Source organism: Acinonyx jubatus, chromosome C1, assembly GCF_027475565.1.
Source record: "Acinonyx jubatus isolate Ajub_Pintada_27869175 chromosome C1, VMU_Ajub_asm_v1.0, whole genome shotgun sequence".
NCBI classification, from domain to species: Eukaryota; Metazoa; Chordata; class Mammalia; order Carnivora; family Felidae; genus Acinonyx; species Acinonyx jubatus.
The window spans coordinates 128,082,347-128,107,138 of record NC_069381.1 but is presented as its reverse complement, the minus strand read 5'-3'; the positions used below and the strand labels follow the sequence as shown (position 1 = coordinate 128,107,138).

At 39.6% G+C, this 24,792-nt stretch overlaps 1 protein-coding gene across 1 annotated transcript in view; it reads left to right on the top strand.

Annotated features, from left to right (window-relative positions):
- Positions 1 to 1,075: 1,075 nt before the first annotated feature.
- Positions 1,076 to 24,792, top strand: part of NXPH2 (neurexophilin 2) — a 113,395-nt gene continuing 89,678 nt past the window's right edge. Inside the window, exon 1 of the mRNA XM_027055860.2 lies at positions 1,076 to 1,757. Coding sequence (XP_026911661.1) covers positions 1,707 to 1,757 — 51 coding nt within the window. The 5' untranslated portion in view covers positions 1,076 to 1,706. The remainder of the gene's footprint in view (positions 1,758 to 24,792) is intronic.

The window sequence follows — 24,792 nt, the reverse complement described above, 5'->3', positions numbered from 1 at the left end:
AGAACACTGGAATAAACTCCCTCCCCATCTGTACAGTCTTGGCATCCCCAGTGAAAGGGTGGGACCTTGCCCTACCCAAGTCAATTCTATTATCCTTGGGACCTACCACGGAGGCTGCTCTGCTTCAAACTTGGTCCTGGACAATTTAAAGACTTACAAAACTCCCCTTCTTTTCCTGTTTTGGGGTGGGAGGTGGGCAGTAAGAAGAGAAGGGTTTTCTCAAAATTCCCCTAGGAATTTCCCCTAAGATTCCATCCCAAACTTCACTTTTTGTTGTTTTATTTTTTGAAGGCTGGAAATCAATCGCAATTCTTCTCCCTTGCATCAGTATGTTTTTCTTCCGTAAGTAAGAGCTTTGTGTTTGTGGGTGTAGGAAATAACCTTGTTTTGCTCATTCTTGTCGAAGCAGCTGCCCAGAGACTCATCCCTGGAAAAGTGACTGTACTTCTCTGGACCTTAAATTTCCCACCTGTTCAATAAAAGGGTTGATGGATGATGGCTACATTCCCATCCACCATAAACATTGGAAGAGCCTGAGGCCCATTGCCCTTTGACTTTTCCCCTCGAATGTCCAGCGCAGAGATGGTTAAAGGTTCAGGATCTCTCCAATGGCGGGTTGTTAACATGGGGGTGAGGTTCACTAGCTGCAGGTGTGCAGACTCACCCGGCCTCAAAGATACCCCTCTCCAAGATTTCCCAAGTGGGAGGCTGCAGTGGGGTTTTCTCCGTTCTTCTCCCGCGTCCCGGCAGGTTTGCGCGGCGCAGCTCCGTTGGTCTCTGGGCCACCCAGCTGTCTACACCACCTTCAAACCCGAGCAAGCTCCGATCGCACACCTAGCTCGATTTCTCCTGGCTCTGCCGCTACCCCTTCTCCAGGTCCCTCTCGGTTCCCCCTACTTCCCACTTCCAGAAATCCTTCCAGCCACGCCAGCCACACTTCGCACCCCTCGTTCAGGGCTCAGGAGCTAGGCGCTGCCGCAGAGTGGGGCGCTCTCCCAAGGCGTCCGGGGCTCCAGCCCCACCTCCCCGCTTCAGCCTTTCTTGTTCGCAGCCCCCCACGCCCCGCCCAGGACGCTGCTGTTGCCTACGCTCCAAACTCCTTGGGTGTTCTCCCGGAGCCCTCTTTCTCGCAGCCATACAGGGAGACTCCCCCCGCCCTACTTCCCCAGTAAAACGAGAGCGGGTCAGTGGGCACCGGACAGGCCCTCTGCTGGGCGGGGACGGGGGCAGAGAGGGCTCCGGGCCTCCCCCGGCTCCGGGGCGCGCTCAGCTCTGCTGTGCAGCTGCACCGTGGGGCCGGATCCCTAGAGCAGCCTCGCGCGGGAACCGGTACCAAAGCGCCCGAGCCGCCGCCTCCGGCCCGCAGGCGTCCCCCGCTCTCACCCAGACCCCGGAACGCCGGAGTCCCGGGCACCCCTGGAGCCCCGCGTAGCGTGCGGGTCTCGAGCGGCCCCACACGCTCCTTTCCAGGCCCCCTCCAAGGAGTGGCGCGCGGGGGGCCCCAGAAGCACCTCCCGCCAGCCCGCCCTCCCCCTTCACCTTGCCCGCCCACCCACCCGGCCCGCGCGGCGCGGCGCTGCGCTTGGATTCCGGGAGGAAAGCGCCGCACAGTGTCCCTGGCGTCTTCAGTCCTGCCCCTCGAAGTGGAGATGCGCGAGAGGCAGGCAAGGGCGCGCAGCTCGTGAGACGCCGCGCCAGCCGGCACCATGCGCCTGCGGCCGCTGCCCCTCGTCGTGGTCCCCGGCTTGCTGCAGCTGGTGAGTGTCCGGCGGGCTGCGCGCCCCATGCGCTGGGGACGCGTTTCGGCGGGAAAACCGCGCGGGTGGCCGACTCGGAAGCCGAGCCTGGGGCTTCATGGGACCTTGGGGCTAGGAGTGCGCGGAGTGGAAGGGGTTTGGGGTTGTTTTAGGGGTTAGAGGGGAAGGATCGCAGAATGGAATAGAGGGGACCTGGAGGCGGATGGGGGGCTTAGCAAGGGTTGGGACTTGAGAGCTGGGGTAAAGTAGGAGGAAAGTGGCCGGGAAGAAGGTGCGAGAGGGGATGAGGGTACCGGGATACGATGAGAATGGTCTGAAAGGTTTGCCTCCAGCCCAGAGTTTGAGGGGCTTGGTGGTCTTTATATTTCACATGGTATTTTGCCCAGATGTCTGCAGACACTTCTTTCAAACCCTGACATCGTGCCTCCTTGTTTTTAGGGTCAGAGGCTCCAGGCTAGGGGAAAACTTAAGCAAAGGACCGATTGGGGGGTGGTGGGAGGGTGGGAACGCAGACTGGATTTCTCTTCGTTTTCCGTCCAGCGCTGGGGACTGGGATGGGGATTTCTGCCGGTGGGGATGCAGGATCTAACTTTCACGCCAAAGTCCACCCTGGAGCCCCCTCTCGGGAATCTCCAAGCAGTATGTTACCAAAGACCTCTGCTGCCTGGTCTGGCGCCTGAAGGGGCTCTAAGGAATATGAAGGGTATTAGAAGGTGGTTCAGGGTTTGCCAGCGAGGCTTAGGGCGACTGCTCGCGTTGTAACTATCTTCTCTCCTCGCTTTTCCCGCGTGGCGCCGTGCTCGCCTCCTTCCGAAATATACCTACATACTGTATGTATTGCTAGTTAATTCTATGTCAGGGAGCCACCAGTAAAAGCGTCAAGAGGACCACTTTTAAAGTAAAATTACAGAAAGGGACTGCTTTCGCCTGTGTGATGGTTTTCTCCTGCTCTCTTGGCACTTACCTTGATACGGTGCTGTTAAAGAGAGCTTTCTCCAGATCCCACGCTTTTTGGTCCTCATACTTAAGATTTTACCCAGTTAGCTCCGGGCTGTTAAAAAAAGGTTAAGGAAACCAAGCACTTAGAGAATGACGATGTCTTTCTTCTCTTCTCTTCTCTCTATTATTTCCTTCTGGAGGGTAAGAACAAGTAACTTACGAAAGTTTCTCTATCAGATGTATAATACTGTAGATGCAGAGATACTTTGCAAGTTTGGAGAATGGAAGGGATTCTAAAAGGTCTTAGTGAAGGGGAGAGGATAAGAAAGAGCCTGGCCATTCTCCTTACAACAGAGATTAGCTCCACTTGCACAGCACTAAGTGAGAAATTCTTCAGTGGCATCAAGAGGAAAATGCAGTGGTGTTCCCAGATGTCCTTCAGTGAACCATCACATGCTGCCTATATACAATACTGCATGTTACAAGACATTTTAAATCGAAGGCATTGTGCATGCAACATATATGCCACATCAGACTTTAGTGTCACTTGCTTTTTCAAATGTTTAAGCTGGATTCCAATAAAAGGTGATCTGGTCAGCAGCATTTGTATGGTGTGTGTAAGTGAAACTAAAAGCCTGAGGGAATCAGGTACTTAGGTAAGGTCTTCAGGATATCTTCATGAATCTCTTAGTTCGTTAATTTAATTTTGCATTCAGTGACCATGAACTGTGTATGTGTACCACTGTGTTAGACTCTTAAAGATGAGGAAATACATTTGGGCATCTGTTGGGAAAAAGTTCTCCCATCAGCTGCTATACTGGAAATGTTAGATTCTTTTTTTTCCACACCACCATAGTCAATAGGGAATAGGAAATACATCTTGAAGGGATTATATACCCTTCTTAAGAGCTAGATTCTAATATTACAGCATGGATTGATTGATTCATTTTTAAGGAAGCTTATGTCAAATTCTAATCCGTTTTTGGATTGTGCTTGGGTTGTAATGTTTTTTTTTTTTTCCTGGAGCACTTTATCATGGTAAGTGAGGTGGGAGCTGCAGCCCTGTGATAAGCCCACATTTCTTACACTGCCATCCTTTTGGACAATAAAAGGCTGTTTACATTCTCCACATTCTTAGAGCTGTTTCCAGCCTTATAACACAAGGAGGTTACCGTGTAAAGGAAAACAGAGTGGCTTAGGAGGGTGGATCTAAATGAAAACATTCCCCAGTCCCATCATGTACCCCACCCCAGCAGGTATAAAAAAGGGCAGATCTAATTCCACCCTTTGGGTGGCTCACAGCCACCTTTTCCAGCTGATATTGAACTGATTTGCTAAGTCCTAACAGCAAGTGGATAACATGTTTTCTAGATTTGAAAACTAGTCTTTTAATTTTCTAGGAACTAGAAACATATGTAGTTAGTAGAGGTGCCATTGGGGAGGTGGGGGGGGGGGAGGGGCGGGGCAAGGTTGGGTTATTGCTGGAATCGGCTTTTACTTTTTCATCCATACTGGCAACCTGAAGAATATACTTTTTAAAAAATGCTAAATATTTTAAGTGAGTAGTGCATTCATTTGGGGATGTTGAAATTTAATTTTAAGAAAATTGCCTTTTTCATCAAAAGCAGTCACAGGGAGTTGGGTCTAAATAAGTCACTAACCACCTGATACTGGTACAATAGCTAGAATATTTTTACTTGTTTTTTTAATACTTAAAATTTTTAAGAAAACAATAAACTGAATTGATAAATATTGCAGGCAACCTATGAAGTATGTGTGTATGTTACTTGTCCCTGCCCAGTTTTCCTTGCCTGCGTGTGTCTGGTGTTTTAACAGATAGGTTACTTTCCCTAATTAACAGGATTACTAGGCATTTGCAAAATTTAAATATCAATCCTGAATGTATTATTTTCTCTGAAATCCTTATTCAGCAACACATTCTTTATTACAGTATTAACAGCGCATTATTTCTTTTCTGCCATCTAATGATGAGAAAATTAGCATTTGAAATTAATATTATAATACAATGAGTGTTATTTCCTGACATGATACAAAGACTTTGCCAGATGACAACTTCTTACAGATTTACATGATAATGTGTAACTCATAATAAGTGTGATTTTTGCCTTTAAGTAAAAAGCAGATTGTAAAAAGATTAAATTTGAATTTAAATGGATTACTAGCTTGAGTTTAAGATAAAATTCAGTGATCATTTTTTAAATAAGTTTGTTACACATTTCAACTTGTTTTCTGTGATATAATAATTTTATAAAGTAAAATATAAATTAGAAGTGATGTAAGGTAGCGAATTTTTAGAATTCTATAAAATCAGAATATTTGTGATGCAGGTATTACAATTTTAAGTTCATCCTTGTAGAATATCATCCCACATAAACTTACTAAGGGTATTTTGTTTATCCTTTAACAAGTTAATAATTTTAGTATTTGTTTAGTACAATATTTATACTACATATTTATTCTCAGCTCTATATTTACAAAAAGTGGTAACTCATGACTGTCTTCCATTCAGAAATCACAATTTCTCTCTTAGAGTTCTGATCAATAAACATCAAAACAGTATTTTCTAGTGTAGGATCAATAGTTGTCTGTTGGCTAGATGGAAATGCACAGTAGAACTACTGCCATGTCATGGTTACGACTTAGAGTTGGCTGGGCATTAAAATTAATTCCTCATTAAAAGCATCATTATCTTAGACATTTTTAAAGATGAGACTCAGGATCACACAGCGAAGCCCTCCATTCTAGCCACTCTTCCAGTGTAAGTTGTGTCCCCTTGGTCTGTTCTGAGATTTATGTTATCTGGTTCAGTTTTAAATGCCTTTCACACAGGAAACTGACTCCTCTTGGGAACTTATTTTATAGCTTAATAGATTTCCAAATGAAAAAGAAAAGCTTTCTTAATCTTTGTTCTGTTTTGCTTTGTTTTTTAATATTCTTTTCTCATTGTTTTTGATTAATGGTCAAAATGCTAAATAAGGCAGAAGGCTTTCTGAAAAACCTTTTAGAGGTTTTACATTGTCAGCTTAAAATGTGTAGCTCTTGCAAATCGAATGAATTAAGAAATGTTGATTTTATAATACGTTGCCCACCTTTTACCTATGAAGGATCTAATCAATACACTTTGAATGATTTAGACATTTAGCGGTAGCGATCAACAGTGAATATCAATGTGTCAAGGGTTGTGATTTCGTAAAAGCTCTCTGACGTCTCTTACTGTTTACATATTCTGCGGACTCCTTTACCTGAAGCATTGCTGGGTAAGATTTGAAAAAAGAATTATAGCTGCACACTCAAGTGCCTACAGTTAGGGCTGTGTCAGCGTTTCTGTAAAGAATCTCATTTCTACCTTAGCCATAAGCATTATTGCCGGTAAGAAGTTGGCATTTAATATCTGGATTTGGGAGTCAATTATTTTAAAGCTGCTTTAAAAAATTGGACCAAATGATTTTGGGCACTCACCCATGTGAGGCTACTCTTTCAGTACTCTTATAGTATGCAACAAACTAATTTCTATATTATTTTGGCCCAGAGGTTATAGTGTTTAACGTTTTTTAAATAATCCTTTCCCAGTTAACCTGTTTATTGCATCATTGTAGGATTTTGTAACATGACTTCATCAAGAGTGTTTTTAATGGTGTCAAATTCAGATGCCCTAATGATTGTTTTTATGAGTCTTTATTTGCTAACAATCTACTTAAATGTTTTACTGTTTTTGATATGACCAATGGTGTTGATGACATCTCTTTATGTTGATGGCATTCTTTATTTCAAAGCCCTGTTCAATAAAAAAGGATCTACAGCAATTTACAGCATGGAGTTTCATACTATAGAAAGAATCCTAAGATAGAATTGATTGAAAACTTCTATTTTATGTTATTTTTAATGTATGAAAATCTAGAAAAAAACCTTAAAACAACTGTTTGGTTCATTGTGCTCTAAGATCAATATATAATAAGGAATTCTGTTTCTTTATGGAACGACCATTAAAAATTAAAGTTTCGTTATTTAAACCCAAAAACCATAGAACATATTTTCCTTTTTCCTAGCCAGTCATTCAAGAAATTAAAATAGTGTCTTTAAAATTGCATTCTTGTGAATTTTGTCTTTCTTAGGCAATGGTCATATGGTAAGAGACAAGGGAAGTTTTGTACTCTTAAACTACAATAATAACGTTCTCTGAGATTTGCATATACTCACCCTTTTCAAGTTTCTTTTATATGGTTTATCACGTTCTATTCTCCCAATAAAACTATAAGATCTAGAAGGATGTCTTAAACGTTTCCATTTTGAACAATGCATTTGGTGTTCCATTTCTAAATAAATTGTACCCTCAACAAATATTGACTGACTGACTGTTTGAACCCAGACTACACACCGAGACAATAGCAGATGTTGAGGACATAGCAGCCAACAAAATAGGACTGGCCTGAGAGTGTGAGTGTGTGAATGTGTGCACATACATGTGTGTGTATGTATCTTGGGCAACTCATTTAACAACTTCAAACCCTTCATCTGTAAATGAAGTCATTAATGATAAAGTGGTTGAAAAATGATTTCTGGCATCACTCTCCTTTTTTTAATACATGGTAACAGTGTTTCTGGATTTTTCTTTTTAGGAATTACATCTTTAGTTACTGTACAATTTAAAGTATGTCTTACAAACATATTGTTTTAAATATAAATTTTACTTTGAGTTTATGCTGTTAACCACATCACAAAGGATATGTATATTTAGAAGTAGATTTAAAACGCTGCAAGATTGACTAATGTTATCCCTGTTATGGGAAGGGAAAATTAGTTGAAAGTAGGCAAAGGGAATTGATGAACATTTATTTAACCCATATAATCAACCAAATCAATAAAATTTAAATTAAAATTGTGCATTCAAGCTCTTTCCCCTCTATACTATTTTTAAATTGTAAACTACTAACATCTAGTGATTACTTTAATTTAAATAAATAGTAAATTGACTCTCAGTTAAATTCTGATTATTAAGATAAACAACATTACAGTTTAATACTGTACTTCAACCAGAAAAAAGATCATATGACTTTTGTGTGCCTCAATAGAATCCAGCCTATTTGACGCAGAAATACTTTTAATTACTAAGATTTCAGGAGTTCAGATGTAAATAGTACAACACTTTTAAAAGAAAACCAATAAAGAGCTGGTATGTGAGACCCTATCAAAGATGGAGAAAATGTCAGTGGTCATAACTTTAGGCAACAAGCCATCTGAAACAGGCTGACTAGTCCTGGGGATCAGTCCAGCTACACTTGAAACAATGTAAATGTCTAAAAACGAACCCTGACTTTGTGATATTGCTGTTTGGACCAAATAAGGTGATTCTAGGGTCAAAAAAACACTCATTTAAATCTCTTCATGCAAGAATATGCGAGATTGTGATTTTCAAGCATTGTAATATAATACTGACACTTTTAAAATCTCTCTCATCAATTTTACCTTAAGTTACCTAGCATGTATATATATTCATTCAAAACAGTAATTAATTTATGAAATAGTCTAGATGATTTGCAAGGAAAGACCACATGTTTAATTTATATGGTTATATGAAGTCCACGTGATTTCCATTCCAGAATTCTACCCCTCTTTTGTGTGTGCAGGCTTAACCAGTGAAAGTGCTCTATTGAGTCTGACAATCTGCACAACATTTTGAACGGATAATGTCTACAGTAAGAGAATTGAGACTCAAAAGAACTGTTTAACATTTTGTAGTAATGATAACGATAATTTTTATTAACAAAGTTTTGCATTTTGATAATCCACGATAGAAGACAGTTGGGGTCAGTATAAGAATATTGCTATGGAAATAAAAAAGGAGGTGAAGTTTTCAAAGGTGTGTTTTCCATAGTCGTGAATTCACGTGTTGCTCCTATGTTGATGACTCCCAAATTTGAACCTCAGTCTCTACCCTGTTGTTCAGGATCCAAGGCCACATCTCCAGAGCTTACTGTTCATTGTAACTTGGATGTTTTACTACTCTCTCAGCTTAACATATTCAAAGCCACACACATCTTTCCTGAACAAGTTCCTTACACTATTCATGGGTTTAGATCTTGAGGTCACCTCTTCCCCCTTTTTAATGTCTGGTATCCTTGTATTCAGACAAGTGACTTGGAATAAAGCACTACATGGTTTACTACAGTCTTTCACACATGTGATCTCATTTTATCTTCACATCAGCTTGGAAAGGTAACCAAAATAATAGTTACTGCATCCACTTTACAGATGAAGAAACAAAACCTTTGAAGGTTTCAGAGATGGACTGTAGACCAGAAAAAGATAAAACTTGAATCATGTACCTAGTCCAGCTCTTAGGTCAGGCAGCATCCATTTGTAGCAGAAGGCTGTGAGATCTGTCTTTGATGTCCTGAATGATAGGCTTGAGGGACACTTCTAGGAAATGTCTTATTCTGTTCAGTGTTCATGCTGTGGTAGAAACCTCAACTCATTCATTTTAGGAATGTTTTAAACAGTTTCTCATAAAGTCAAAGAAGGTAAACACAACAAACAGATTCTTGGATCATGGCCCTTAATCAGGAGTTCTATTTAGGACTTAGCCTCATAGAGTTTGCCAAGTACTTTGGCTTTTATACAGCTTTAGGGTTAAGTTGTTGGCTAAGTAAATATGGTTCCAGTTAAGATCAACAGAGGATTTGAGAGTTCCTCTAATTTCTCAAGATCTCAACCTGTACCACTTCAGATTGAAAAGATGAAAAGGAAGAGAGTGAAAAGTCTTAATTTCTATTAAAGGCCATTTAATCCTGGTTGTCTAATGGGCAGGCGGGAATATGAGAAGGAGCCTGGGGGATGGGGCGGGGCTACCTAGTAGGTGCTCACACTGGTGCAGAACTTGCAAGCATTCATATTTAATTTTGCTTTGCCAGTAGCATACTTCCTCTTGCTCTCTCTTCCCTTTCTTACATTTTATGAAAATATGTATCTTATTATAAAGGTAATAATATATCATAGTAGATTTTGTTGGCTGTCCACCCAGATCTCTTTGAAATGTTGAAAAGACATTTCTATGGACCACCCCTGTAACCTTCGTTCCCCACCCCCAGCCTCCACCTTTTGGTTTCTATTCTAACACTGGGCAACTGTGACTCTCCTTCAGAGGAGCACCCCAGGTGTTGGTGTTGATGCACCTTGCCAGAGAGCACTCAGAGTCGCATTGTCCTGTTCCCTTCCCACCCCCTTCAGCCAGCTCCTAACAGATAAGTGACTCACAGGTGCCAGGGTGTGAAAAGCCACGTTCCCTTGCTCTGAGATGTAGCAGAATGTTCTGGAGTTCCCTTTGAGGCAGCACGCTGAATCTACCTCAAGTGCATTTTGCTTGAGATCACATAGTTCCATGGCTTCCTTCCATTCTCTGACCTGCGGCCTCTCTCCCTTACCCGACTTCCCTGAAACCGCTTCATGATAAATCACTTGCATTCAAACACTTGTCTCAGGATTTGCTTCTGGAGAACTCAACCTCAGATTTCTGTTTAAATTTTTTTTTTAATATTCATAAAATTTAAAGTAGCCATTCTCAGCCTTGTCTGCTTTCTGCCTTCTTGCAGTTAGAGATAATCACTACTAATAATTTAATGTATATTTTTCCAGAAATTGTGGGTATATATGCTTTTATCATAATTATAACAATACAATATTCTGTAACGTATTTTTAATACAATAATATATTGTGGCCATTTTTATGCAATATAGAACAACTTGTATTTTTGAGCATTCATAGTATTTCACAGCATTGACATACCATAATGTATTTGATTAGTTCCTTATTAATATTTTGATTGTTTTTAATTTTTTTAGTATATTTGTGAATATATAAAATGAATTCCTAGAACTGAAAATACTGGTTCAATGCTGGGAATGTACAATATGGTTTTTGGTAAATATAAATTACCCCCTAAAAGACTATACCAAAATACAGTACCACACACAGTGTATTTGCATATATATGTCCCTATCTGAATAGTGTTTTCCCTCTTTTTTTTTTTTTAACTTTGCTAATCTATTAGAGGAAAACACCTCATTGTTTATTAGGAAGGTAACGTGTGTTTTCATATTTAACCATTTGTATTCTTACTCTTATAAATTTTCTTAATTTTTCCATTTTTTTCTACAGCTTTAAACTTCAGTGTTTTTTTTATTTTGCTTTTGCGCAGTTGTTTATTTTACTATTCTTGGACATTTTATACATTGTAGGACTGTTGTGGACACTGTTTTTATGCCTGACATTTAAAAATTATATTTTGCTGGAATATAAGGAAATATATTTATTTTCATATATTTGTGTTTATATGAGTAGAACTCAGAAATGTAATTTCTGAAGTAATTTTTATTTTTAGTAATTCTTAATTTGATTCTCCTGGATTTTATGTATAGACAATTATATTATCTATAAATAATCTTATATTTGGGTCTTTCTATTAAACACTGATGCCTCTTGAATTAAAATTTATTCTCCTAGCGTATGGAGTAGAAGCTTCAGAATATTGTTGACTAACACTGGAAAGGTAGGTATTTTTTTTCATATTTCCAACTGTAATGTAAACTTTACTAAATATGATGTTTCCTTTTAGCTTCTGATAATCAATCAAGTTATATTCCAAATTAAAATAAATTTGTTGATCATAGAGGTCGATTTGAGATATGTTTTCAGCATCCTTCAAAATGATCATTTTTTTTAAAAAATGCCTACCTCTTTATGTTTCTTATTTATGAATAGTTATCCTAATAAACTGCTTAAACCAAGTTAAATTCTCTGTATTTTACTGTATTTTTAAAAAAATTTTTTTAAGGTTTATTTATTTTTGAGAAAGAGAGAGATAGAGTGCTAGCAGGGGAGGGGCAGAGAGAGAGGGAGACACAGAATCCTAAGCAGGCTCTAGGCTCTGAGCTGTCAGCAGTACTTGTCAGCCGGGCTCAAACTCATGAACAGTGAGATCATGATCTGAGCTGAAGTCAGACGCTTAACCTACTGAGCCATCCAGATGCCTCAAATTATCTGTATATTAATACACTGATACATGTGTTTTTATATTGTTAGTATTTTGTTTAGGAACACTATTCATAAATAAAATATAGCAAAAGTGTAACACAGCAGGTTTTGCATTAGGATTATTCAAGGATCATAATTAAGACTTCTATTTATTTTTCTCAGTTCTGGGAGATATTAAAATAGTTGAGAATTGCTTTCTCTTAGAAGTTTGTTAGGGGTTATTTAATCAATTTGAGCCTTTTTGTTTTAGGAGAGATCTTTTATTTTCTTTTTAGAGAAGGAAAGCGCGAGTGCGAGCGGGGGAGAATGGCAGAGGGAGAGGGAGAGAGAGAATCTTAAGCAGGCTTCATGCTTAGCATGGATCCCGACATGCGGCTTGATCCCATGACCCTGGGACCATGACCTGAGCCTAAATCAAAGTCCGATGCTCAGTCCACTGAGCCACCCAGGTGCCTCAGGAGAGATGTTTTTTTAATGTTTTAAATTTTTTTTTTTTTTTTTTTTTTTTTTTTTTTTTTTTTTTGGGGGGAGAAGGGGCAGAGGGAGAGACCCACACACACAGAATTGGAAGCAGGCTCCAGGCTCTGAGCTGTCAGCACAGAGCCCTACACGGGGCCTCAAATTCATGAGGCGTGAAATCTTGACCAGAGTTGAGGTCTGACACTTAACCAACTGAGCCACCCAGGTGCCCCAGGAGAAACCTTTTATAAACATTTCATTGTCATTATGGCTCCTTCTCCTTTCAGATTTTTTTCTTCAGCCCTATGGAATCGCTTTTATTAATTTTAAAAGAAAATTATGCATTTTTGCATATCTTCAGATTTATTTAGCATAACATTATATATGTTCTTAACTTAATTTTTAAAAATTTACTCCACACTTTTGTGAGTGCCATATTTCCCCCTCAAGTTTGTATGTTTTGTAACAGGAGTAGGGAACTGCCTTCATTCCCTCTCTAGGTCTACTGCTGTAACTGGAAGCTTTCTGTGGCAGATTCCATGGTTAATTCTATACAGTCCAAGGTGAATGAAGCCTCACATTAAGGGGTGAGCCTCCAGGCCGCGTCCTCTTTTTGCTCATTAGAGGACTTTGCGGCCACCTGGGAGCTGGCCTGGTGCCTGCATGCATTCCTAGCTCCTCCTGGGCTGAGCGTGGTGGTGAGAAGAGTGTATTCCGTAGGAGGTAAATCCTAGCTTAGTGCTCAGGTGCTGTTCTCCTTTGTCTTTGTTGGTTGCAGACTGCTCAGCATATCCGGCTTTTGCATCATTCTGTTTCACTCTTCTTTCCTTCCTCTAGAAGTTCTCAAATCTTGTGGACTCTTGGCATCTTTGCTTCTTTCTAGCACCGCAATGCATTCAATCTTATTTTTGCATTCCTAGTTCATTTCATTGGAAATTTGGGAGGGAGGCAAGGTAAATACATTCACTCAGCTTTCCCCTGCAACTGGAAATCTTTTAGTCATTTTTGGCTCATTTTCTTCATCCCCTACAATATCCATTCAGTCACAAAATCCTATGAAATTTCCTTCCAAATCCTTCTGTAAGCTGTCTCTTCCTCTCCACCTGCTGCCATTTCATCACTACAGCAGCCTCCTAGCCAGTCTACTTTATTCCAATGCAAGCCTTCTAAATTCACACCACATGTCATAGAATCATCTTTCTTAAATATTCCTTTGATTTACCATGTCACTCGACTTTTAAGAATGAGATTGTGATTCCCTTTTTCTTAACACACCTAGTCTAAATGTTTCTACCTGCTTTTGCGGCCTTAGATTTCTCATCAAATATTCATCACACACTGATACCGCAGCCAGGTCTGTATCTTTAATACTCCATGAATACTTCAGATGAGGGGAAAAAAGCATACATTTAGATGTCAGATTGACTTGGATTCCAGTTCTTTTTTTGGCATCTTGGACAAGCCAATAAATCTACTCAATTTCAGTTTCTTCATAAAGTAATGTCAATTATAGCTATTTCATAGGGTTATGGTCATTATATACAAAAATGTAAAATGCCCAGTACCTAGCGTTAGCTTAACAAAGATCAGTTTTCCTTTCCATCTGCAACACCGTCAGTTCTTGGTGTTCAAGCAACAGAAGCTAACAATGACAAACTTAGGCAGAGAAGAAGCTCATGAAAACAGGTGGCTCATGTGAAAGGTTGCAGAACCAGGCATGTCTAGAGCAGAATCAAAAGTCTAGGTATCTGGAAGGTATCAATTGGGCAAGATGATGAATAAATGCCAAGCTTTTTTTTTTCTGCAGTTCTTGTTTTGCTTCGTTTAATATGTCATGCTCTTGGCTTGGGTCATTTGCCTTGGCTTGAAAAGGGTGGGATACTTTGATCAACAGTTCTACACATCCTAGGGAATTAACATTATATATTGTCACTAGAGATCTTGTAATTGGAACTCCCACTGAAGGAAGAACTCCATTAGAAAGAGAGACCCAAACACCTACAAAGAAGACCCATTCCAGTTCTTCATATTAATTAGCATGATTTTTCACTCATAGACCTAGAGAACCATAGATTACCAGACATTTGAGAGAAATCATTAGCAAGAAGGAGGATGAGGAAGAGGAAGATGAGGAGCTACCCTGGAGGAAACAGATAATATAGGGGACAGATTTCAACTTTAAAGACTCCTAATTAGTATTCTCAGAAACTCAAGAGTATATTGCATCCTGAAAATAAGAACATGCTGCTATGAAGAAAGATCAACTGAGCAATGAGAAAAATTATTAGAAATGAAATATATAACTGATAAAATTTAAGAGTTGGGGAGAGGGTTGAAAAGAAAGGGCAAAATTTCGTGCTGGTGAACTGTGTGACGTGAAGTCAAGGAAGTCTGTCATGACAGAACCAAAAGACCAAAATGGGAAATAGGAGTTAACAGTGAAGAGACACAGAGAACCAGTTCCAGAAAATCCAGTGAGGAGCCCCAGAAACAGAGACTGTGAAGGGAGGTGACCTAGTCAAAAAAATAGTGTTGAAGGGACTGATTTAAAAACAAGAGAATCTGGTGAAATTTCTGAACTCAAAGGAAATAATAGAAAACCCTAAGAGCTAGATGTTAGAAACAATGGAATAATGCCTTAAAAGTTCTGAGGGGGAAGGGATATTGAGCCAACGGCCAAATTATATTAAATATGAAAGGGAAAGAAAAAGAAAAAAGAAGAGAAAATCAGAAAAAATGAAAAATGACGTTTGGGGCATGCAAGGATCTCTGGGGAGTTACCACTCACACCATATGGAATAATCTTCAAAGACCTAGCTCAGCCAAGCAGGAAGAAATATAGAACAGGGGAATGATGTGGGACACAGTGGTGTCTGAGTATGACTCAGAAGAAGTAAAGAAAGCAAAGAAAGGAACGGTTAGCTTCTGACCTTGGGAAGGTGTCAAAGGTGTCGGTTCCGTTTCCTTCTCTGTGTCTGGTCACACTGTGACTCTACAGGGAAGCCATTTCACTCTTTTCAGTTTTATAAATGCTGTTTGTTTACTGTGTTTGGAATGGATTTACACACAAAGCATGAGTGATTTCAATATAGTCTAAAAATGGAACGTAAGCATAATAAATATTAGTGAACTAAAGTAATAGAATATGATAAAAAATTGGAGGTAAAAGGAATACACAGGTAAAGGTAGATGAGCATGCCAGTTTCCTTACCTTTCATAGTAAGAAGAGAAGCTGTCTAATGTTAATAAATTAAGAAATAGGGTTAAAGTCTTAAAAGCTACCAAGTAGAAGACTTAAAAGTAATACAACCAACAAAAATTCTGCATATAAATTTATTTACAATGTGCTTTTATTCTTTGTCAAATAAACAGGTTAGAATAATAAATTTAATATTAACAACTGGAAACTGCATTTTGACCTTCAAATGTGATTTTGGATATGTGCACTTGTTTTTGTGAAGTGCTTTTGGCATATACTATCACTGTGAATTTCAAAATAAGGGTGTTCTTTTTTAGTGGAGGGAGCTGCCCGGCAGTTATAAAGGCATGCTTGTAAGGTCCTGAGTGTGCATTCACTAGGATGTGATGGATATGTGAATGGCAGAGATGGTGCTGATAGTTTCATGAGTGTATACTTATCTCCAAGTGTATACATTATACATATATTATTTTGTATGTCAGTCATGCCTCAATAAAGTGATTTGGAAAAAAAAAAAAAAAGGTAAGCAGAGGCAACCTATTTAGTCATGCTATATGGCAGGGTTTCCCAAACTCAGCACTATTGTTGACATCTTGTGCCAAGTAATTACTTGCATGGGAGGTTAGGGGCAGGGAAAAGGAGGCTGCCCTGTGCATTGTGGGATGCTCAGCAGCATCCCTGGACTCTACCAGCTCACTAGATGCCTAGTACACTCTCCCAATTGTGACAACCAAACATGTCCCCAGACATTGACAATTGTGCACTGGGGAGCAAACACCCCCTGATGAGGACCACTGCTGTAGGCGATTCCTGGCTGTGAAAAGCTGAACCAAATGACCTCTTTGGCCTCTTCCAGTTAAATGCATTGTTGGAAAGGGGTTAGCATTTTGCATAGACCTAGTTTCTTAACACTGTTTTCCCCATATCTCAGGCAAGTTTCCTTCAGTTCAATTCAATTCAAACAATATTTTTGAATGCCAACTCTGTTAGGCACTCTGCCCAGGGTACACATCTCTGTTAAACAAATTTCCCTTTTTAAGGGAAATGGATGAGTGATTCGCCTGATATTGCTCTCCTGGATAGGATTTCCCTCTTTAGTAGAAATTCACACATTTCATTTTGCCTCAGGTGCAGCTCTTACCAGTTGTTAGGGCTGGCTCAGAGAATTTTAGTAAAGGCTTTGAATTTCCATATTTTAAAATGCAGTAATAAGAAAAAAAAATTACCTCGTAGAAGATAGAAGATAACAACTAAAACTGAAAATGACAATCATAAATAATAATTGGTTAATAAAAATGTGAACTGAATCACATTTGATGTGTGTATTTGTTACAATTAACATATAGTAGGGTTACATTCTTCAATGAGTTTATCACAAACCCAGATTATATTATGCATATCAAAACTGGAGAGTAGCACTTTTGAGTAGGAAATTCCATTTAGTGTTTTTGACATTTTAAAAAGTAGCTTAAAACTATTAAATTCATACTAAAATATAAACTCTGAGTTACTCTTTTTATGAATGGTATAAATCACTTCTACATTGGAATGCATTCTTTCAAGTTTATTTATTTTTATTTTTGAGAGACAGAGTGAGCAGGGGAGGGGCAGACAGAAAGGGAAAGAGAGAATCCCAAGCAGGTTCTGTGCCATCAGTACAGAGCCCCATGTGGGGCTCGATCTCACCTTGTGAGATCATGACCTGAGCCCAAACCAAGAGTCAGACAATAAACTGACTGAGCCACCCAGGCATCCCAATTGGAATGCATTTTTAATTACATTTCTTCTTTAAGGCAATTCTCATTTTTTTTTATAAATAATTCTGAAACATTCTTTTTTTAATATGTTTTTTAATGTTTATTTTTATTTTTGAAGGAGAGAGAGACACAGTGTGAGCAGGGAGGGCCACAGAGAGAGGGAGACACAGAATCCGAAGCAGGCTCCAGGCTCTGAGCTGTCAGCACAGGGCCTGACGTGGGGCTCGAACTCACGAATGGTGAGATCAAGATCTGAGCCGAAGTCAGACGCTTAACCAACTGAACCACCCAGGCGCCCCAAGGCAATTCTCATTTTTAAAAAATGTACCTGTGAAGGTATATACACTGTAAGAGTTGTTTCTTCTCCTCCAGAGATAAACATGGTAATAAATAAGTACACAGAATCCTTGCTGGTGTTAAAATTTGAAACATAGTATGTTTTCATGAAATTATAGCTAATTTCTATAAATAACGACTACTTATTGGGACAAAGTCTGAGAACCACAGTGGACTACAGCTCTTTGCCTTTATATCTATGGTAGATTAACCTGTGCATAGGCTCCTGTAGCCTCTGGAGTGCGTGTTTTGAGGGCACCGTGGGCAGGCCAGTACATCCTTCCTCCTGCCCTTATACATACACACATGCCCTGCACAGAGAACACTCTCCTACTGAACTTTCACCACCACATCAAAAGTGGTATCTTTTCATTGGCAGGAGGATGTTTTTTCTCTACCTTGAAAGTTATAGACCTGTTTATATTGTGCTAATGTCATTCTCTACAAATGCCTGCACAAGCCATTATTTACTGATATTCTCCTACCTTCCGTCAAAGGTTAATGTAGGATATAGCCTTAGAAAAACAGGTGTTTTTGTTGGTTTTTTTTTTTTTGCAACACATATATTCATATTTTCATTCATGGCTTCATATGCCAGTTTAAGTGTCTTGTAGGCATAGTACTATGCCAAGCTTTTCCTTAGAATATATTCCTAAGAACAAAAGTATTTTTCCCTAAATCAACTATCATGACTTAAAGAATAAGAGTTTCAACTCAGTGTTTTCTATTTACTTTTTCTACCAGGAAAAGCAGAGCAAATTTATAGCTCATTGCAATGAGTACCTTTACTAAAACCAATTTTCTTGGAGGTTTTCTCTCCCACTGTATAGTTCTTGACCTTGTATTCTTTTACATATGGTCCTATGATATATAGCTTATATCATGTGCCTTGAAAATACTTTTTGAAAGTATTTGTGCTAAAAGTTTCTTGGCCAGATGTTTCTCCATTGCTGTTCCTGAAATTTGATGGAGTCTTTTCATTTCTGCAGGTATGAATTTCCTCTAAAAGTTTCCTTCTGAAAATTGAGGTGGTTGGATTCAGTGATTCCCAAATGCTGGTCTATGTATGCCGACTGCAACAGCCACAATGACAGAGTGTGTTCAGAGCCTTCAGGCATGTTATATCAGTGTCTGTGGGTTGGGGCCAAGGCACCAGGTGTTGCTGGGGCCCAGCCAGATTTGGGAACCCCTAAGCTAGATGGTCTCTTAGATGTTCTTTGGCTTTATGAATTTATGATGCTGTTGGAGCCTTGGCCTCTGATGGGTGGAATATAAGCCAGCCCCTAGAGAAGGAGCTGCAGTTATCCTGGCCACCATCACAAGAAGGAGATGGCCTCAGGTCACACACCAGGGGTTTTCCCAGCTTCTGCAGACCTTTCCTCCAAAGGCATGTTAAGTGCTTCTCTCTGGGCTCCTGCATACTGCTCACACCTCCACTGGAGACGGAAGCATCTCTTTGTATAGTCCACTTAAATGAAATCTATAAACACTGAGAACGTAGATGTCAGTTTCTAACACCACAGCCAACCACCCAGTAGGCATCCAATAAATGCTCAAATGACTGAATGAATGAACTTTTGAGAGAAATCACTCAATAACCTCCTTGATGAGCCATGCTTCAAAGCCAATGGAAAACTACCTGTAACAGATTACAAGGAAGAAATTTGAGTGACAGATTAAATCTAAGTGCTATATGTTAGCATCCCTGAACTCCTTCAGAGTGCACCCGAACCCCCTTTGTTTTGGAACTCTGGGTTTATATGGGAAAAGGCCCTTAACTTTTCTTAATGGTATCATCGCAAGGATCCTCTGGGACAAAACTTTTACACCTAAGTTACAGCACCATAAAAAGATAGATTTATTTGCTCTGTGTGATTATTTTAAGACTAAGTCTGTTATCTTCTATTAGAACAAAGAAAGTATATTCTCAATAGCCAAGGAACTGATTGATTCCAGTGTTTACCCTTTTAGAAGTAAATACAGATAGGCACAAATAAAATTTGATGTTGGTTCACAAACATGCCCCTTATAAAGCTTTATAATCCCTTCTTATCATTATTATTGACTCCTGTGTTTTTAATAAAATATGCTGTGCTGTTGCCCTTTTTAATACATTAAAATTTATATACTTAGAGAAATAGATAACAGGGAAAATTTTATTTCTAAAGTTTAGAGTTAAATCATGTGATAGAAAAATTTAACGAAAATAAGGATTTAGACGTTCAACAATTTTAAATTTATGATCAAGATTTCTGATCTGGTTTTTAACTCTGAAATTTCAAAGACCACACACAGTTTTAACAGTCATCCCTTTACCTATCAGTAAGCATTGTAACCTTCTTGTAAAATGACGTGTGCCCCAACTCTCCCACTTTAAATATAAGTAGATGTAATGTGAATGGAAGTAGGCATGGCCCGACCTGAGGAGCCAAGCTTGGTTCTGTAGGATATGGAGCTTCTTCTCATTATACTAAACAAGCATATTTCCAGCAGATAAAGAAGCAGATCTCCTTTCGGTTGAAGAGTATTATTTGTAGACAGTTATGGTTTAAGCAGGACACAGCTCACAAGCTCCATGTGATAAAAGCATCTTCTGTTTATTCATAGGGAAGGTTCTTACACTTTCACTCAGGAACAGCTTTTCTTCTGGGTTCTAACAACACAAATATTATAGTATAATAAGCTCTTTTTATGTGTTGTACAACATTTAAGTTAGCAGACCAAAATTGACACGGTGAAGGCACATGACCAAATCATTAAAAAATTCCTTTATAATATTTGGCTTTGGGTTTATATTGGGGAGATGTGGAACCAAATCAAAATGTATCCCAGTTGTTATTACATGATACACCTGCAGTAGGAAAATAGTATTTTATGAGTCCCAGTAGTGAGCAAAAGCTGTCATCTTTGAATGTGATTAATGAGAGACTTAAAGTTTTTATTAAGCATTCTGGTGTGCTAGAGGCTTCTGGGTAAAGTGTGAATCATGGGGAGAGATGCCAGAATTGGTGTGAAATCTGGTTTCTTTGGCGATGTCATACATAGCATAGCTTGTGGACACCCATGATCTCGATTGACCTTGTTGATGACATAATACAGTGTCGTTCAAGGCTCTCATCTCCAGATATGTCAGGGATAGGTTACACGTTGTGCTATAAAAGAAGCAAAAGTCATGCTTTTTCTCTTTACATCTGTTCCCTTCTTTCACCTCACATACACTCAGCTTTGAATCTGCTTAATGTGCTTTCTAACAGAAACTTCTGCTAAGCTCTTTCTCTGGGGACCCAAGTGGTCCTGGCTACTTCCCAGTTCTGTGTATACCAGAACTGCGTATATCTCTAATTCAGGATAGAAACTCTCTAAATTTCAGTCGTGTTTAATCCTTATGCTACTCTGGATTTTAACAAGCCTAATCTAGGATCTCCACCTTTGTAACCCTGTACTCTGAAATGTGATGACGTTTTGTGTGGTTAGCACTACTCCCCTGACACCCTCTTGAATCCCGCAAGCATCTTAAATGGTTAGCTTCAGATGCCTGCCTTTTAATTTTCTAATTCTCAGAGCTGCTAGGTTTCTCTTTAGCTGAATCTGCTAACCTTTTTTATCTTCAGATAATCCACACATTTGAATGCACATGATGAAGCGTACTTTGCCTTAGATATGTAGTTCAATCAGAATCTTTGAAAGTTAAATGTTCTTGTATCTGCAAGCGACCAGAAAACCACTTTTCCAACTTTATTTTAGTGAACTTTGGGGGTGGAGGAAGATGTACTTGGGTACTAAAGCCCAAGCCAGGATCCTCCTTCCTCAGCTTCAAATGGCACAGGAAACCCCCTTCAGATTTCCAGCATGCTGTCTCAGAATAGCTCTCATTTCTGTGCCACAGAACACGCTTCGGCTTCTCGCTGAGAGCCAACAGGAGGCACAGCAGATGTATTAGTAAATCACAGAAATTACAAAACTATGAGGAAATACAGCCACATAACATTGAAGAGCTCCGAATGCATAAATGTAATTGGGAGTGTGCTGTGGCCCCGACTGTTGGGGACCTGGCCAAGAAACTAGGTGTCAAGGTTGCCCCATTGCTAGAATAATTGACAGCCATAGGTGAGTGGTGAGATCAGGTACTACAGATCAGAAAAAAATGTTTGGTTTGGGGTTAGCCATGTGTGGCCAGAGAATATTTTAGAGACTGGTGAAATAACTGAGGTTAGGCAGAGTATAAGCGGGGAAGACAGGAATGACCTGAACAGGTTCAAATGGAGGGGAGGGTTGGGCAGATGGCTGCTATAGGTCAGACATAAGGACAAAAACTTTGGACCATTGTGGCTCTCTGAGCTTCAGGTAAAGCTAGCTCTAGCACTTGAAAATCTCCTTAGGATAGACGTTTACTTGGCAGCAGTATTAATCAGTTAGAGGCTTGTACGTGCCACAGCCTGGTTTAGTCAGGCAGCCACCCTTGCCCTGGATATTTGCTTAGCAAATGGAGCTCAGGCCTTTGTCCTCAGCCTGGGTCCTGCAAACACGTGAAGTTTTTCTTTCTGCATTTGGCTTCAGAAAGAAGGTCCACGTCTGGTCTGACTGAGAACTCTTCCAGCGTGTCTACTCAGTCCATGAGTCTGGCATATTAATCTGAGAGAGTGCTTCTCAACTTTTAGTTTGCAACCACCTGGGAAGATGGCTAAAACTGCAGGTTCTTGGCTGCTACTCAAGGAGATAGGTGAGTAAGGGGGTGCCCAGAAGCCTGAATTTTAGGCAGCATCTAAAGGGTTTCTAAAGCAGGTTTTATAGTCAGTTGGAGGAACACTAGCCTAAAGGGAACTGGTTCTACTTCCTCTAGAGACTTTAATGGCAGAGTATTACTTAAAAATCCTGGCAGAATTTGTCCTGTAAAGCAGGGACCCTTTGTGAAGTGGTTGACATGTGATTGCCCATACTCTCCATATATAAACGTCACAGGATTTCAGCATTGGAAAGTGTGTTGTTAACACATATGGTTCTTTCTGTTTCGGAGGGTCAGGTTGAGTCATCTTAAAACTTAAGCTATTCTGAGTCTGTCCACATACTCAATATCTGCAACAGGACAAGAAGAAGAGTGGCTTGCAGATGGGTTTATTACCATTCACCAGTAGTTGGGGAGCTGGTAGCTCACTTATTCTGCTGTTGTGTCTATTAGATATATGGTATTTATCCCATACAGGGTTGGGTTTCTTAATTTTTTCAGTTGCCTTTGAGAATGAACCAATTGCAGGTGAGTTTTAACTTCTTGATTTGGGGGGAAAAAGTTTAAAATGGGTTATGATTTTGAAGCCTTTTTCAAAATGACTGTTAATTCTGAGGAAGAGTGGCATAAAAGTCTATGGCAGACACTACTGGGCTGGCTGTCACAATCACCATCTACAACCTCTTTGTTCTGTGTAAAATTCTAGCACAGTAGGATTGTAAAATTCTCACAATTCTTAGAAGACATTGCTATGGCCAATGGCATAAAAGTCAAAATTTTCTGAGTGCTACTTTCAGGAAAAAAAATAAATAAATGAGTAAAATAAAATAAGGATAAATTGGGTTGGAATGCCTTTTGCCCTTTGGCATTTTGCCCCTTTTCCACTTGGATTATAGAATTGTAGCTAGGGGGTACAGCAGCCATCCTGTGAACATGAGGCAGCAAGCATGGGCAGAGGGCTACATCTCAGGGATGGAAGAAAAGAAGGATGACAAAGACTGAGTCTCATGACTTTGTGGAGCATCTGTGCCAGCCCTTGCTTGCCTATTTCAGGACTTCTTGTTTCTTCTGTACCTGCCTACTTAAGCCACGTAGTGTCCTAACTGATACAGGATACTCAAACATTTTGTGAAAGGTTCCACCTTAGTAAAAACACCCATTATCAAAGATTGTTGTGAACCCAGGCGCTTGGGTGGCTCAGTCTGTTGTGTGTTCACCTCTTAATTATGGCTCAGATCATGATCTCAGAGTCATGGATCAACCTCTGCGTCAGATTCTTAAGATTCTTTCTCTCTCTCTCTCTCTCTCTGCCCTTCTTCCCCACACATTCTCTCTCTCTAAAATAAGATAAAATAAAATAAAATAAATAATTTAAATTAAAAAATATAGTTGTGAACCATTATGAATGGGACAACTTAATTAAAAAGAAAGGAAGAAAGAAAAATGCCCTCACAAACCATACACCAGACTGATGGGATTCAGAAAGAATTACAAGGGGTTTCGAATGATAGTCTGTTCCTCCTACAGCATACATGGCCTCAGATTGCTTTGTAACTTGAGGTAGGGGCGACAAAATGTCTCAGGATCTGAGACGGTGAGTTCTGTATCTTATAAAGTAAGCAGAGAAAACACTTTCACGACATGAATGTATTATGATATAAGAACTAGACCAACTCTCATCCGCTCAGAATGGGAGACTGAGAATGGAATGTGTCAGAACCACTTTTCATGAACTTTTTGCTGGCATTCTTGGTGAGGTACAATTGGTGTAAACAAAATCTGAGGACTTAAGAGTGCTCCAGACATGGTAAACCAGTCAGAGAAACGGATCCACAAGGCTGTATCTCTAATTATAAGTCTTTCAATTTTGAGAGCTGGAATTTGGAAAGGCAAGCATGTGACTTAACAAAACTTAGGACATTTCATAGTGTGGCAGGACATGTTTGTGCCAGAAGGCTTATGTAGGAGTTCACAGAGCTCAATCAGGTAGAGAAGGCATGAGTTGAGCACAGAAACCGTATTGTGTAAGGAACTCTGGATTGAGGGCAGGAATTTGAACCTGAAAATTAGATTCTTCTTGTTGACTAGCTGAGTGATTCTGAGCAAGTCACAATGTCACTCAACCTCAGTGTTTTTCCATGAAAATGTTATGTGAACTTTAAAGTTATACCTAGACCTAAAATTCTGTGATTCTACAGTAATTTCATAAGGATAGAGGGTTGCAGTCCTTCAGGTCAAAGCAGATTTCAAGCAGAGGCCTCCTAGGTACCTGAATAGCTCCTTGGCAATAATATTTAATAATATTATAGAGAGAACCCAGGTGATATTATTCAAATCAGTGACCAGTTTTTTCAAAAGAAATTCAGTCTTATTCAAGTATGATTTTTCATTTTCCTGGAGTCTTCCATTGTAAAAGGGTTGTGGCCTCTCTTTTTGAGATCTAGTCTGTGAAATATAAGAGATAGAAATTTCCTTAAAAACTTGAGTGCGAGCATCATCCCTGATTCATCCCCTTTCTCATCACATAGCTTGTTGAAAGCTACATCATAACAGTGGTCTTTCTTGGACCATCA